At 42.9% G+C, this 16,975-nt stretch overlaps 2 protein-coding genes across 2 annotated transcripts in view; one reads left to right on the plus strand and one right to left on the minus strand.

Annotated features, from left to right (window-relative positions):
* The first annotated feature begins 776 nt into the window (after nucleotides 1-776).
* On the plus strand, nucleotides 777-4,637 carry RASL11B (RAS like family 11 member B). Its single transcript, XM_021528895.3, has 4 exons — nucleotides 777-954; nucleotides 1,037-1,093; nucleotides 2,195-2,271; nucleotides 3,109-4,637. The coding sequence occupies exons 1-4, from the start codon at nucleotides 837-839 to the stop codon at nucleotides 3,574-3,576; spliced, it is 720 nt and encodes a 239-aa protein (XP_021384570.1). The 5' UTR covers nucleotides 777-836; the 3' UTR covers nucleotides 3,577-4,637.
* Nucleotides 4,638-6,112: 1,475 nt separating this feature from the next.
* SCFD2 (sec1 family domain containing 2) overlaps nucleotides 6,113-16,975 on the minus strand; it is a 189,024-nt gene continuing 178,161 nt past the window's right edge. The window contains exons 8-9 of the mRNA XM_021555815.2: nucleotides 11,728-11,847; nucleotides 6,113-7,773 (exon numbers count right to left, since the gene is read on the minus strand). Of these exons, the coding sequence (XP_021411490.2) occupies nucleotides 7,681-7,773; nucleotides 11,728-11,847 (213 nt within the window). The 3' untranslated portion in view covers nucleotides 6,113-7,680. The remainder of the gene's footprint in view (nucleotides 7,774-11,727; nucleotides 11,848-16,975) is intronic.

A 16,975-nucleotide genomic window follows, 5' to 3' on the forward strand; every position in this document is an offset into this window, starting at 1 on the left:
CCCTTTGTTCAAGGTACAATACCAGTTCTTTTCTGCTGCACTGCCATAAAGAAATCCAGTCTTCATATTCAAGTCCTTGAGTCCTTCAGCCTTGTTGATTTATTGCTAATTGTGTCTCTTGCCCTTTCCCCTTTTGACTTAGAATAGCTTTCTATAAATCTGTTTTACCCATCTATTTATTTTAAACCGCACCTATGAAACAATTTTCCCTGCTCTATGACCATAGTAGCCTTACAATACATCCACTGCTCACAAAGCTAATCCACCATCACCATCACCTCTGGTGTTGGCAAGGCAGGGCAGGGCAAGGCAAGGCAAGGCAGGGCAAGGCAAGGCATGGCATCCGCAGGTGGGTGGCAGGAGGTGTGAGGCGGCAGGTGCGACCCAGACTGACACAGGACCGCCTGTGCACAGGCGGGTGGCTGAGCCTTTATGGACACCGCACGCGTTTCGGTCAGCCTGGCGGGATTTTGGGAGCCGACGGCGGAGGTGAGATCTTCAGAAACGCTCGATCCGTCGCCTTTAGGGTGCTGCGGGTGTTTGACTCCCGAAGAGCGGGGAGGTCACACACAGACGCAGACTCCTCACTCCTGACATCCTTCCCCACCCACCCGAGGCGCGGGGTCTGCCGCGCCCCCCGCAGCCGCTCACCGTGCCCGGCATGGGCGGAGCGCGGTTCGGGGCGTGCTTCGGGGCGCGGTTCGGGGCGTGTTGCGGGGAGTGGCGGGGCGGTGTTCGGGCGCTCTGAGTGGCCGCCAGGGGCCGGGGCGGGACGCGGGGGCGAGAAAAGGGCCGGGGGCTGAGCGGCGGCAGCTTGGGCGCGGGTCGCGGCCGGGATGCGCCTGACGCAGAGCATGTGCACCATCGCCGAGTGCGCGCCCGGCGGCGACCCCGCCGCCCGGCCCCGCCTCGTCAAGATCGCGGTGGTGGGGGGCAGCGGCGTGGGCAAGACAGGTGAGGGGCAGCGGCGGGGCGAGGCGGGCGGGGGCCGGCAGCGGCGGAGCGCGGCTAATGGTGCTGTCTGTGCTGCCCGCAGCGCTCGTGGTGCGGTTCCTCACCCGGCGGTTCATCGGTGACTACGAGCGGAACGCAGGTAGGCGGGCGGCGGCGCGGCTGTGTTCCTGCCGGGATGGGGCGGGGGAGCGCGGCCCCGGCTCTTTGCCGCTGGCGGGTCCTCCTGAGGGCGGCTGGTCTGGGGGCGCGGGGTGCAAGCCCTGAGAGGGAGCGTGTGAAGCCCCCCGAGCCGAGGCGCAGGTGCGGAGCGAAGAGCTCGCTGCCCCGGGCTGCGGGCGCTCGGCCGGTGCTGCCGGCGGCCCGAAGCCCCGGGGCTCCGCGGCTGCCGAGAGCCGCTCCCCTCCGCGGTCTACTCGCAGCCCTCGGAAAGGGGCACGTCAGCCACCGCCACATGCGATTCGTGGTCGCAGCAGCTCTAGAGATGGGATGTACTGCAGGTCTCTGGCAGAATTAGCTTTATGTGGTGAAAAGTACCCCTTTTTTAAAAGGAGTTTGTTAGCTAAAACAGGGTAACATTCTATAAACCTACTGTTATATGGTTGTCTGAAAACTGAGTGCCAGCAGTTACATGGGCTAGACAGGGCTAGTTTAAAGGGGAAAATAGAAAGATGATGTTACATACCTTATTCAGTGAGTGCAGTGCTGAGTCTGAACTAGCGCTGGTGTAAAAGAGACAGCCTTCTGTTGAGGAAATTTCTTGAAAGAGCCAAACAAATGAAAAAAAAGCCAACAACCAACCCAGAAAATTTTACAGACCAGCCAACAGGAAGCCAGAAAATGCATCTGTTGTAGCTTAGGGAAAATTTGGAAGAAAACTTTTCAAGGGGAGCTTCACTAAATTGTGGAAATACTAAATGACAAGAAAACTGCTTTTCTATGTAATGAAAGATGGTTATTTTACACTCTTACTTTATCCTTCAAGATAAGACAGTCTTTAACAGTGATTAAGTTCCAAGTTGCCTACCATTTAATTCCCAGCTTCCATACATGTCAATTCATGATGTAATCCTAGGTTTCTAGTCATCTCATTAATATTGTTAACACCCAAAAAGCTTATAACACTGGTTTCTTGCTTCATGAGTGCCGATATGACTTTCCCTACACAACTAATGGGCAGCAGAAGCAACATTTGTCTGTAGAGTGGTGACTGTCCTTGTGAACCTGTTGATGTTCTTGTCAGGTAATCTCTACAGCAGGCACATCCAGGTAGATGGAGAGATGTTGGCTATCCAAGTGCAAGATACTCCAGGAGTTCAGGTGAGCTAGATGCAACCATGCTACAAGAGTAGCTCTAAGTGTTTGTGTGCATTCATCCCTCTGTGCAGCATCTTGTTATGGTCTTTCTCTAAAATATTTTGCTGTGTGTTTCAGAGCTTGGTGTTCTTTGTGGGAGAGGTGGTAACTTGTGTTTTAACCAGTCAAGCCAACTGTGCTGAGAGACTGTTTCAATGAATCATTTGTTCATTGGAGGCCCATTACTTTTGAGTGGCTGAATTACTGAAGTGCTTCAGTCCTGTATATTAGGAACATTAGGCACAAACCCAGAAACAATTAAAACTGGTATATGTGAAATATGGTATATGATAAAATAAATGTCATGACCATTGCCCAACAAGCTTCATAAATGTGTATGACAAAGTGAAGTCTGCTACATTGTGGCTGTGCTCATTAGTGTGTCACAAGTTGAAGTTTTGAATGTATAGACCTGAGTAATGCTGGACTGTTGCCTTTTTGAACTGGGCAACACTCCAGGTCTAAATGCTTCCAGCTCATATCTTTGCTTCCCCAGACTTACTGTCTAGCCAGTTAATTTCCCATTCTGTGGAACTACAAAGTCTTTCTCTGCATGCAGAACTACTCAGGTCAATTTTCCATTTGAGTATAGCAAACTCCAGTGTTAAATTCCAGCTTTTTGCAGCTGAATCAACATCTGCATTTATTCGCTATGCTCAGATTAAGTTCATACTTACCATGTGAAATCCAAATACATGTCTGAAGCTGTAAAATGCCATTTGGCTTTACAGAGTCTTGAAGACAGATTCCTTTAATCTTTTGTGACTTCAGCTATCTGATTTGAGACCATTAATTTTTCAGATCCATGAACACAGTCTGGATTGTAATGACCAGCTGAACAGATGCATTCGCTGGGCAGATGCCCTGGTGATTGTCTTCTCCATCACTGACTATAAGAGCTTTGAACTACTCAGTCACCTTTACCACCATGTTCGACAGCTGCATCCAGGGAACGTGGTCCCTGTCGTCATTGTGGCAAACAAAGCTGATCTCTTGCATATCAAAGAGGTGGAGCCTCAGCAGGGACTTCAGCTGGCCAATATGCTGGGCTGTACTTTCTATGAAGTATCTGTCAGTGAAAACTACAACAACGTCTTCAATGCCTTCCATCTCCTCTGTAAAGAAGTCAATAAACAGCAAATAACCAGCACCCCTGAGAGGAGGAGAACCTCTCTTATTCCACGGCCAAAATCCCCCAACATGCAGGACCTGAAGAGAAGGTTTAAGCAAGCTTTGTCTGCCAAAGTGAGGACTGTCACTTCTGTTTGACAGCACAGCCCTTGGTCTACCCAATGTTTAGCTTGAGATTGAAACCTGGGGTGTTTAACACTGGCACATGTAGAATCCAAGGTATTGTGAAAGGAGGTTTAAAAAAGGAACAGTATCAGATTAGAAAAGGAAAAAAAACCATAAAACCTCCTGAAAAAGTTCTAGTATGCAACTTGTTGAACAAATATTTTCATTTGGAAAGGGAACTTTTCAGTAAATGAAACAATTTGCCTTTTCCCCAGTTGGACAGATTTGGCTTTCATTTGTGCAGAAACAACCTTTTTGCTGTAACTCAACTTGAGCAGGGAAGTACCCTGAACTGCAGGTCCCTGTTCAGAAGTAACCACTTGAGTTTTGTTCTCACATGGATGAAGGACAGCATGATGCAACTGTTTAATTTTATTGCACAGTAGAACTGGGTTGTTTTCTGTGTATTTCAAAACAAATAAGCAAACATCAAATGGTTCTGTAAAAAAAAAAGTGTAAAATAAGTAGGCAGAACTGAGCACCAAGACTGTAAACAATGGTCCTTTATTTTTTACTAGCCATGTTATTGCTGACAACTTGACCTTACTCTTTGTATGCAAAGCTATTGTCCACAGGGTGTAAACATATCTAATTACAAACAACTTTTACTGTCCTAAAAGAGTACTTTCCAGACTAAATTCAACATGGAGCTTCTGAGGAATGTGTGTGGAGTGATAGTCTAATACAAATGCCATTCTAAGACATCCTTCTCTCTCTCCTGTGTGCAGTAAGCACAAAAAGAACAAAAGGTGTGAAGCATGGCTGGCTCCAGGCAATGAAGCTGATGGCTTGTTCTGAGCTGAGCCAGACCCACTTCTTTCTTAAACACATGGCAGAGTATATAAATACTTAATTTTTTTTTAATATTGAGCCAATGGAGTTCAGAGCCTAAGGGCCTTATACATATGCACTTTAAAAAGCCAGTTGTGCTTTTGTTTAAACTATAACTTATTTATTTTGTGTATAGTTACTCCTCTTAGGGAGTGGACTTTTCATTCTTACTGCCTGGTTCAACATTAAATTTTTGAATTGCATGTTTCCTTGTGTGTTCTTTGGGGGTGAGAAATAACGAGTAACAACCAGTGAGCTGTTGAGACAAAGTAATAGCTTTCTTAAGGTAGTTAACATGCTGCAGAAACAGCAAGGTGTCCTTTCCTGCCTATGCTGCTGCTTTATTAGCATAAACCACAGGGGTTTTGCTCTCACAAGTGCTTTACAACTTCCTTTTAAGAAATTCTTGTAGGAGAGGAACTGAATAAGGCAAAGGCTTTTCAAATTAAAATAGGATTCTTTAGTTGTCAAAAATACTTTGGTCTTTAGTGAGAAAGGAATGGTGTGAGGTAGGTCAAAACCTGGAAGTACACAGGTTCTACATGACTGCCACTTAAAAAAAAATTGGTTTTAGCTATATCATCATGAGGAGCTTAATCAAATTTCAAGCCTTCATCTACCTTTTTCATGTTTAAAGTAGCTTTAATAAAAGCCTTTCTGAGGAAGATGCTTGTGCTAATGCTAGGCTGATGGCCATACAGGCTCACTTTCTTAGCACACAGCTGCAATTAATGATGCAGGGAAACTCTGACAGGATCCTGCTGCTGGTATTGTTTTGGACCACGAGTTACTAGTCTAGTGACTTAGGATTGAAGTTGCAAACAAAACTGAGCTTCCCCTTCCACTCAGAGCGTATACCAAATAGTGCTTAGCTTACTAACAGAGAAGTAATTCAATTTCTCAAGAGTAGCTTTACATTTTCTCTTTGCTTTCTGAGTATTGCTAGATGTGGCAGGCAGAGGGCTCGGACACTCTTGCACCTCCTCGTGCAACTTCTGTACTGTTTCTGCTCCCATGGGACTGGCAGGAGACCCCTCATCCCTCAACCTTTTACCCAAGCACAGGGTCCATGTAGCTGCTACAGCTATTTCCTACAAATAAGCTTACTATTGCACTAGGGCCACTAGAAAGACTCCACTGTACTTTTGGTCTATAAGTACTTAAGTATGAGATGGTGGCTGAGTTCCAGTATCAATTACCACAGCTGTGGCCCCACAGGCTGAGAAGATTCCTCCAAAGCGTGTGTGGGCCTGGAAAACTAGTGTCTATCTCAGTCAAAGGAGCTACCTGACCCAGAGGAAATGCAAGATCACCTATGTCTGCTTAGACTCACTCCTTGCCTTCTCAATACAGCAGGTCTTTAGATGGCCAAGTTAGAGACCTGAAGGCATTTGATGAAAAAGAGGTCAGGGAGTGCAGACCACAACCAGCAGCCTCCATCAGCTCAGGAAAACAGCAGCATCTCAGAGGTGTGAGTACCTGAGCTCAGCAATGGCCACTAAACATAGGTAAGCCTTTCTGCTATGGGCAGAGTTTAAGAAATATTCTAGGACCAAGACAGATGGTCTAGATTCCTAGGGGCAATCAAATAATGCAAAAGTAAAAGAGATTGCAGGAATATGAGGTTCTGGCATGTGTAGCTCTGCATACTATGAAAAAAAGGAGAAGACAGATCAGGTTTGGTATTGTGAGAGCATTGCTTTATTGATTACAGAATTTATGAAAAAACCATATTCTAACATTGAACAGTACAGAATGACAGAAAAATTGAGACCAGCTACTTGCTTTCCAGTTGCTCTATTCAAACTATTCCTTGAGCTTTTCATATTGCAATCTCATAGCATTTCTCATTTTTATAGCACAAAGTTCCATTCTATAGTCATTCCTATAAATTTCTTTTTCATAGAGGTGACATTGTCCATGCTTTATAATCAGTCCATTGTTTCCTTCTAGCCACTTGAAATTGAACTTAAACCAAAATGCACCCTTTTCTGAAGACCATTATAAACATTTAGAACTAATGCTAGCTAGTGAACAAAATTTAAAAAACAACTTCCCATTTAATCTACTCCCTTGGCATAATAAAGAATGCCATGATAGAGTGAATGTCACCTAATTTCACATACTCAGTGTAAGCTGTAGTTGTGGCATTACTTGGATGAAGTAAGAGGATGCAGGTTTAGAGTGCCACCATTTTATGTTATAATTTGGAAATCTTGGTGCTATATGTAATTAAAATCTCTACTGGCTGCTGCTCTTTCTTCACACATTGTAGCGAAGTTTAATAAAGAAAAATTACATAACTGAATTTGATTGAAGCTATTTCATGAGCATAAATTAAAAATAAAAGCTGTTTTCTGACCATGCTGTTCAGAAATCTAGCTCAAGAAAGAATCTGTGCTGTGGCCTCTTGAAAATGGGATCATACCCTTTTTATTTTTTTGTTATTTCTTTTTTAAATGCATATGAGGGGAGGATTCTTTTGGAGTTATCATCAAACCATCACAGCCCATATGGCCTCCTGCATAAATCTACAGAGATGTGTGCCATCAGAAACTGTCTTTTCTTCTGGGACTGTGGGTGGAGAAACTAGAGCAGGAAATGGAAAGCTGAGAGAGAAGTAGCCATGTAACCCAGCCTTTGAGTCTGGCTCTGCTTCCCTGCCTCTAACGGTCCTGCTGAAAGAGCATCACCAGGCTGCGAGCTGCTGTGCCAGCTAAATCAGGGCTGTGTTCCATGATCTCTCTGGAGTGAGGGACAAAGTCAGAGTAGAGGCTGTTAACATTGTATAAGGCACACATTTTGCAAGGTAGCATGACAGAGGGTGGATTTTGCTAGCCTCTCACTCCTTCATCAGCATTTCCCACCAGCAAACCCAGCAAAACCATCAAGAAAAATGGTACTGCTTGGGAAGTGCAAATTGTGCATCACCTGGCTCTCAGCTGCTCCTTTGCTAGGGAATTATTACAGTCACCCTCACCATGCTGAGCGAGGCCGGGAGTGATTCAGCACTGCACAGTGCTATCGACAAGGAGGAGAGGTTTGCTGTCAGACAACTGGACCATTTTGAAGAGCTGCCCATGAGCTGCTGCAGGTGTTCCCTTGCAGCCAGACACCCAGCTGTTTCACCTGGAGCTGTAAGTGCAGCAGTTGACACATCAGTTTTTGAGGGCTATTGAGAAGAGTGACAGAGCAGAGATTTGATGTTTCCAGGCAAGGCACTCATCTTTTCCACAGCCTCCCCCATCAGATACGAGCGTCAGGCTGGAGACGGTCTGAGGCAAACAACAACTCAACAGTACTGTGTGGTGTCAGGAGTACAGAGGAGAGCACAATTACCTGAAAGAAGGGGAACAAGAAGCAACAAGTCAAACTGAAAGGGATTGAGACAGTACTAATGAGCCATAGATAGTAACTGTTTGCTTTACCCAGCTCTAGTCAGGCTGTCTGCTTCTGGTGTTTACTGATAGAGCAATACAACTTGTCCAGCAAAACTGTCTGCTTGCTAATAACTGTAGTAAAATCGCTTTAAGGAGCACAATGACTACTAGCATTGTATGCTTAATGAATGTGTGCTTTGACACATTTCTACCCACATTTTACCTGGTGATTTATTGTGACTGCCAGTGCATTTACTGTGAGGCACCAGCCTATGAAGCCGTGGTTTCCTCTCGATTTGGGTCACAACTTTTTCCTCTCAGTTGAAGGTAAGGTGAGCACCACAGAAGTGCCTGCTGCATGAAGCCAGACTGCTGGTTCCAAACCACCTTTTCAGACCAGGCACAGCCTGTTCTGCACATCAGGCTCAAGCCTGAGCACTGTCAGATGTTATCACTTTAGTTTCTTCCCGTTTTTAATCCTAGATGGGTCTGATGAATGAAACCATTGCTCACTACAACCATGATACACATCCTGCTAGGTGCAGGTATCTGTTTTCCCTAAGTGAAAACCAGTATATAATTATGTGGTGTGAAGACTTCTCTGCAGAGCAAAGCTATCATCCAGGAGTGAGTGTGTACACTCTTTCCGTGAGGAGCTAACCCAGGGTCGAAATCATAGGACACTGCTCTTACCAAGCCCCAAGTTTAGCAGTGTCCGTAGGGTCAGGATTGCAGGTAGGGATCTGGGGGCAGATTTAATCACACTAGCTCACTTGAAAATGAATTTGCTTCTTCAGCGCAAAACCAAGGAGAGGAAGCACAAACATCAACAACAGAGAATGTGTGTCCATCTACTGCAGCAGCTATCAAATGCTTTGTGCTGACCATCATGTGGCTTAAGTATGTGGTAATGCTGCATTTCAACTTTTTTTGTTGTTCTTTCTTTCATCTTTTCACTTCAGATACTGAAAAGATCCCTTCTGTATTGGTGATAGCCTCCCCCTCACTTCTCCTCTTCCCTTGTCCTCCCACACAATCTGCAGCAAACTGACACTGATTACCTCTTCCTTCATAAGCCTGAAACAGTCTCAGTAACTTGCAGATGCCAAAGTTGACACTGTCTTACTTAAGTTACATGAGAATCAGACTATAGTACAGAATGTGCTCATCTTATTATCATGCAGCTTAACTCTGAAAAACACGAAGGGACACGTTACTAAAGTTTTTTTAATGTACAAGCCAAACAACAATAGCCACTGACAGATAAAAGCAATTTCTTCTTGGAGTCCTACCACTCAATCCTCAGGGGATTTGTGCAACAAATAGCAAGCCCAGAGAGAAAAATGAGATCTGCAACTTTAATGTCTCGGAAAAGATGCTTGAATACAGCAGGGACTTCTTTCCCTCCAGTATCTGGAAAGGCTTGTTGAGGGGGATAAATGTGAATGTTTTTTCTTTCATTTTTACAGAAAAGAGGAGAATTGCCCAGGTAAGTAATGTCCATCTCTTCTTCAGGCAGCTCTCTTCAGGACAGTCCTTTGCAGACCTTTTCCTTGTTCCATACTCCATGCCTGTCTTTCATGCTTCACCTGAAGGGTTATCCCCTCCTAGTGGCAGCCAAGGTGGAAGAGCCAGGAGCTCCCATCCTGACCCACTGAACTCCAATGGGAAGTTCCCCCACAGCACAGCAGGGAAGGCAGGGAAGGATGCCGCTAACATCTAAAGGTGCATCTGAAAGTTTATCAGTCTGCCGTCTTCACCCATGACCACATGGATGGTTGTGCATGTTGGAGAAGGGAGGGAGAAACATTCTCTTATGCTCTTTCTACTTTATTACTCTCCTGATTAAAGCAGTAAAACAGAAGTAATTTCTTCCTTCAAAAATAGGATACTTCTCACTAGTTATGGGGAGCTATTTAACACCATCCAAAACCAAATGATGCATAGGAAACACTGTATTTCTTTGTGCTTCTCCATGAGAAATAAAATTGTCATTCAGATTCAGATGCAGAGCAGTTCTGTGGATGGAAACATGTGTCTCTTATTCCACATTTAAATGTCATTTGCTTCAATTCCAAACAGTTGCTGAAGTAATCAGTGCACCCCGTCAGTTTTTCTTCAATTACTTTACTAAATTTTTGTACTTACACATTTCTCCATTTTTCCAAGAGCCAGTAATTAGTATAAATGTTAGTGCTTTGTTTGACTGGAATGGACTTGGAAGGCCAGTATTTCCCTGAAGCCTGAACAGCACAAAAAGGCTCTGTTAAACCCTGGCTTGAGTTAGATAAATGCCTAGCTTTTTCAAAAGAAAATAATCCTAAACAGGTGCTGCACATTCAGCTATAGTGCAGAAACCCAGGTAAAGCCAACAAACTTACAAACTTTTTTTTTGTGAGAGATTTGCACAACTGCTTAGTTTCTTCTTTCTCTTCCTCCTCCTGCCTCTTCCCCAAAGTTCTTTCACCTCTAACACAGCGCATTTGGATAAAGGGCAAGATGCAGTAAAAGCTTAAAATGCTTTAGGAATCTGCCTCAGCGGGTGACCTGCTGCCAGGGTTAAGCCAAAGCAAAGCAACACCAGATCCCATGTCACCACTGTCAAGCCTTAAGTCCCTCTAGAAAGCTAGTTGAAAATCTCCCTGCATAGTTTTCAACCAACTCAGATGTTAACCCTCTGTTTATCTTTCAGGGTGTCTTAATACATTTTGTGTGTGGATTAACTTGTCCATCAGTGTGTCACAACTCAGTTCCCCTCCAAGAAGGAAAATATAATTTGCTATTTTGAGGAGATTAGCAGCAGACTAATGGGGAAGAAACATGGTATCAGATTAAAAAAAAAAAACCTTGCTAAAACAGTACTCCATCTTACAAAATACTGCTTGAGAATGCCTTGCAAAGACAACTGAACATGGAAACACATGTCAAACTGAGGGGCTGCTTTGCCTTTGGTTGGCTTCATTGTGCTAATGATTTCTCACTAATCAAAACCACCTTCCATAGGAATTGAAGACAAGATGCTTACAAGCCACCCTGGAAAACAGAATTATGTTTATGATGCCGCTGGTTACACAGCACTTTAGAGTTTTTGTATTATCTTACGTATCTGCAGTACTCAACAGACACCTGATTGGTCCTCCACAATGAATGATGATTTTTAAAATCTCAGGTACCACCAGAGCTCACTCCTCCTCTCCTTCCTCCATTCAGATGACAGTTACTGTAGTCAAGTTCTGCTGCCAGAGATGTGGCAAAGATCAGACACATGAATATTACCGAAGCTTCACTGTGGGAACCATCCTCTTCCAGGAGTCCAACAGCACATTTAAGGGATGCAGAGATTTGGGGCTTTCTCTACATAACCTGCTTCAGGCTACTTAAGGTCTAGTGGTCAGCTATCTATCAGAGACACCTGGCCAGACACAGGAACAGTACAGCTGTATCTAGGTTAATTTATTTTGCTCCTCACCATTGCTACATGGCTTGCCTGTAGGATTACCACTGGTAAATCACTAGGTGGTACCCAGGCTCCTGAGAATCCTTGCACTATGTCCCGTAGATGGACAGCCAGGGGCCCTGTAGCTTTTTGGACAGCAAATGTTTCTGTTTATAAAGAATAGAAAGAAACTAATCTCTTGAGACACTATGGAAGCTCCTTCAAATTAATGCCAGTCTGTTCTGAACTCTCCAACCTGAGTTTGAACTTTTGTTGCTGACTATAATGTGAAAAAACAGACCCCTGGTGCCTGAATACTTGTTGCCTATGGATATTTCACAGCAAAATCCTATCATCATTCCAGCCCATATGGCTGTGGCTTTCTGTAGGTTTGGTACCAGCACTATAGGGAACACTATTTGATGAATTTTCTTAGGGTTTTTTTTGATAGGAACTTATGCTTAGAGCTGTTTGTACCTGGGTACCAGGTTTACGTGTTGCTACCAAATCCTTCACCATTTTGACCTCGGAAATGGACACTCCTCCAACCATAAAGATGATCAGAAGGGGATGATCACCAGGGTGAGGGCGATTCACCTGTAAAATGAAGAAAAGCATTATTTCTACTCATTTCATCCAGGTCCATCCAGGGAATGATCAGCTCCCTAAGTGGCTAGAGGAAGATCCAAGAGGAAGCTCAGAAAGAAATATTAATGGAATGATGTAGCAGCTGAGAGGGAAATCAATGAGGATAAAGCCCAACTAGAGCTAATTAACTGTCTCCAGGGAAATAAAATCTCCATGGATTCCCCTGAAACCTGTGGGAGTTTCTCCTGAAGTTTTGGAGTTTCTCCCTCCATTCCTTCTTCATTACTTCCCTCCCTTTCCCAGAGAGGGAGGAGAGAACTTGGGTGGATGTTTACTTTGGATACACATACACAGGAGACTTCAGGGAATGAGGGGTAGATTACTACCCAGCAGAAGCAAGGAGTCCAGCCTAAACATGCTAGAATCCTGCCTGAGGTCAACATGGAAAAGAATTTTATGCAATGTGTTTTCACCGGTGCAGTGAATAATCTTTTACAATTCATCCAATAAAAATAAATAGGATCCATTATAGTATAAAATCAGTTTACAGCTTGTTTCAATTCAGAGTTTTCAATGCTTCTATGACTACCTTGTAACTAATATAGAGAACCTTTAGCTCCAAGAAAATACTTGTCTCATTTTTCCTCAGTTATCTTTAAAATGGCAAAAATAGCCCACTTTAGTTAAGACCTCATAATTAATTTTAAATGTGAAGGTGATGCTTTAATTAATTTTAAATGTGTATTTTAATTCTAAATTTGAAGGTGACGCTTTACATCAGTTTCCTCTTAGCCACTTCTAGAAGCTTGGTAACTTTGCTGTTTCCTAGCAAACTGTTTCCTTCTTGAGAAAACACACTATCCTGACACTACCTTGATCCAGTCTTTGGGAGGGATGTCAACAGATCCCATGCAATTGCTCTGTCACATCACCTTGTAATATGAAACACTCCAAAGGTTCAGTTCTGAAAAGTGACAAAATAGTTTTATTCCTTTTTAGAGCATAGGCTTTTAACAGCATTCACTCGACTGAATGAAATTGGTGTCAAGCCATGATCGGGCAGAGCTGGGTTTCTTTGCTTTCCTCACCACAGCAGCTTGCTTTGATCCTTGTGGCTCCAGATCCTGAGGGTACAGCTCTTCTTCTTTTCCTTATTGTGGCTTTCCTATATTTAGTCTTTTGGCAATTTTTCATACTGCAGGTCTGTCAGGCTTTCTGCCTGGTAACCTTCAGCAAGGGCTCTTCTTTTTGAAGCCAGCACAGGGACATGCCATGTTCTCTCTCCAGGCTAGCTGGCTTTGATTACATGGGGATGGTTCCCTGTTAAATGCTGCTCCCTAGACAAGGAGCTCTTGAATTCCTAAGCATTTGAATCTAGTACAAAAGCCTTTGACAGATGTATTAGTGAGCTGAGTATTTGCATACTGGGTATTATTCTCTTACTCCCTGACTTTGTTGATAGCATATATACTACAATTCCACGGCACTGGAACAGGCTTGCCAGGAAAGTGGTCACAACACCATGCCTGCCTGGATAATAATACCCTTGGGCACATAGTGTGATACTTGGGAATGGTGCAGCACAGGGCCAGGAGCTGGACTCGATAATCCTTGTGGGTTCCTTCCAACTCAGAATATTCTGTGATTCTGGGATTCTATGATTGCTAAAATCTTTCCTAGCAAAAACAAACTCATAATAAACATGCATGCAGAACATGGGGCACACTGAAAGGAGACCCAGTATAAGAATTGGAAAACATGAGCTTTCAGGGAAATGCTAAAGAGAAAATGTCTTGACAAATCATTTCCTTCAGTCAAAATAAACCTAGATCCAAACACATGGTGCCTATATAAAACTTACTATTTTTCAGAAGACGAAAGTTCAAACCACAAATTCCAGAAACGCATATTGAAAATACTATTAGGCATGCAAACTCTAAATTAAATTAAAACAGAAATGAAAAGGGTCTTGGAATCTGTAATTTTGTTATGCTATGTGTAATTGTTTTGAAGGAGGACAGTACTTCGGGTACAAAATATTTGGCTGTGTTGAGAATGCAAGTTTCTGCCAATTTTTTTTTTTCTTGTTTGATAATACAACCACCCAAGACTCTCTCTTTTGAAGGAACTGGCTGCATGTAGCTAAACAGAACTCATTCCAGCGATAGAGAAGAAGAACTGAAATGGATTGCAACAAAAGCAATGTGCATCTTCTGGGATCCTTCTACAGTTTGGTTGATTTGGGACATTTCCACTGCCTGTGAATTTACTGTGAAATCTGAATTTTGCCAAAACCCCTGAGTTAAAGTCATTTTCAATTCAAAATGCCATACATTAAAATAAAATACAGAGAGCTGTCTCAGGCAATTAAAAAGATTAACCAAAAACCCCTCAAAACCATTATGTTGACATGAAAGAGCCCAAAGGAAGGGGGATGGTGCCCTGAGCCAGCAGAGTGTCCCAGCAGGACACCAGGGCTTCTCCCCAGCTCTGAGCTCACTATACAGGGTATGCTCAGGATGCTGGTGGTCAGAGGGCTGTTCGCTGGTGCACGTGTCTGTGTGGAGGAGAGAGAGGAGGAGGAGGTGTCAAAACAGGGTAGCAGTGGTCAATAGAACTCTGAAGCAGGGTCAATAAAACTTTGAAACAGGAAGGCATTAGAGGACAGGTTTTTTCTCATGGCTGTCAGCTCACAAAACACAGGTTCTTTCTGAGGAAAGTAAGCAAAAACAATTGTTACTGTTCTGTAACTCACCCAACAAAAACAGCAGCATTGATGATTCTGGTATTTGTGACCAACCAGAAACCAATTAATTTAGCTCAATAACTGGAAAAAGGAAAACACGTAAATCACCAGAAACTAGGCTGCTGTGTGTCAATGATAGCAAGCTTGGATGATCATAAAACACGACATCTAGAGCAGTAGTCAAAACAGGAGTCCTTGAAACAGGGGTTTTCCCTTCACCATCCCTTAGCTTCAAAACAAACCTATCTGCCAGACAAACACCTTCTTGATGAGAGGTATCTTTAAATGTCTGTCCTGAACTAACACACCTGAGGCAATCACCAAAGTATTTTTATGTGAGTTGGCATCTATATTCAGGCAATGAGAAAGAAACAAAAATAAGGAAGCTCACAAAATAATTACTGTGCTGATGGTGTGATTGCGTCAGAAATACAGGCTGGTCAGACCATCTTTCATGCAACAATCGAGCACATGCCAGCAAGCCAGGCTACAAACTAAGGGAGCAAGCATGGACACATATTTGTCAAGTATATGATGATGCCTATGAAATGTTCACCCAACACAAAGTTCACTTTCTCATATTTTAAATATTCCTTATAGTAGGATATTTGTCTTATCAGGAAAGATGCACTTGCAGGCATATATTGCCATAACTACTTACACCTCTGTCTCTTTCACACACACACACACACACACCCCTTCTAAAAGGACAGATTATTCTTCAAACTAGTTAAAGGTGTCAATGTCTCCATCTAACCATTTAGGCCTTCTGAAGTCCTTATATTCTTCTTTTTTTCCTTTTTAAGAATAACCTATATTTGAGCTTAAAAATTCTGCAATAAACAAATACAATGAATTCTATAGAACTGGGAAAATTACTCGTAAATTAAACCAATATTTAAAAAAATTACTTGAGTGTAATAGTCTGATTACTTTGTTTGATAGTGGAATGTGGTTTTAACTCTACTATTTTTGGAATGTTGGCATAAATTTTTCAATTCTGACACACGAATGGAGTTATATTGGTTCACTTTTTCTCTATGTAACCTCTGTTGTTTTAAGTCTTTATCATTAGCTTTGAAGAGCTGAGAATTTCAATTTAGGAGCCTAACTGAATGTATTTTGGAAATCCATTTCAACTGTGGAAACAGATTCCTGAAAACAAGCACTGGATTTTAGGCTTACTTGATTATGTACTCAATACTAGCTTTTTTTGAAATAACAGAAAAATAACTTTGTTATTCTGATATTGGGTTCTGGAATAGTACCAACAAAACAGTCAAAACTATTTTTGTCACCTGACTTTAAATGCAGGCGTAGCAGGAATTTTCACACAGGAGGAAAAAAAAATTCTTTTCTATTATCATAGAATCACAGCATCAAATTGGAAGGAGTCTGTAGCTGATCTAGTTCACCTCCCTGCCCAGAGAAGGATCAACTTCAAAATTATATCGGGTTGTTCAGGGCTTTATTTTGCCAACGTTTGAATATCTCACAGAGGGAGAATTCTCTGGACTTAATCACTCCTCCTGTCAGAATTTTTTTCCTTTATTCAACTGGAATTTCCCTTGCTGCAACTTGCATCCACTGCTTCACAGTTTGATGATATCTCTTCCATGTGGAGGGGTGGTGGTGGTAAAACTGGAGGAAAAACACTGGGCACAGTACTGAAATGTACTGTACTCATAACCATAGTATTGATGTGGTTTAATGTGAGTTTAGGGTTGTTTTCAATGGAGAATTCAGGATATGCAGTAAAACAGGGGTGAATGTACAACATGCTGGCTACTCCACACTTCAACTCTGTAAATATTCAGTGGACAATTAGCATGGGCTAATTTGCAAGGCAGAGTAAATTCTTGTAGAATGACTGTCTTAAAACATGCTAAGAGGATCCTCAAAGAAATTCCTAACTTATAGGCTTCCTTCCTTCCCCTATGGTACAAGTTGAACCGTATCGAATTATAGAAAAGGTATTGAATATGGAGCTCCTCCTTCATCCCCTGTGAGACCAGATTGCTCATACTCATTTCTCTCCTATCTCAAGGCTGCTGAGTGTCCTTAAAGTCCTTTGATGCAGTGCCATGTGGAATGTCTTTTGGAATGTCAGGTAGGTTATAGGAACTGGCACTCACTTATCAATTTGTTTGTTGGGTGTCTCTGAAGAGCTATAAAAGCTATGTGAGTTAGGACTTCCCTTTAGCAAAACTACATTGCCTCTTCCCATATATGTCATACTTATTTTGGTGTCTACCATGACCCTTATGTATATGTTCAGTCTGCTCCATTCCTCTTGTTTTGTTCAGCAGGTGCTCCCTGTCTGCACTGTACCTGCAGTGTGATGCCTCAAGCTATTCCCAAGCCCCATTCAAGAATTTAACTCTCCTAACT

This window comes from Lonchura striata, chromosome 4 (assembly GCF_046129695.1).
Source record: "Lonchura striata isolate bLonStr1 chromosome 4, bLonStr1.mat, whole genome shotgun sequence".
In the NCBI taxonomy this organism is placed as follows: domain Eukaryota; kingdom Metazoa; phylum Chordata; class Aves; order Passeriformes; family Estrildidae; genus Lonchura; species Lonchura striata.

Coding starts and splice junctions, on each gene's coding strand:
- RASL11B (XM_021528895.3), top strand. CDS start 837: ATGCGCCTGACGCAGAGCATGTGCACCATCGCCGAGTGCGCGCCCGGC. Junction 955..1,036: donor CAGCGGCGTGGGCAAGACAG/GTGAGGGGCAGC, acceptor TGCTGCCCGCAG/CGCTCGTGGTGCGGTTCCTC. Junction 1,094..2,194: donor TGACTACGAGCGGAACGCAG/GTAGGCGGGCGG, acceptor TGTTCTTGTCAG/GTAATCTCTACAGCAGGCAC.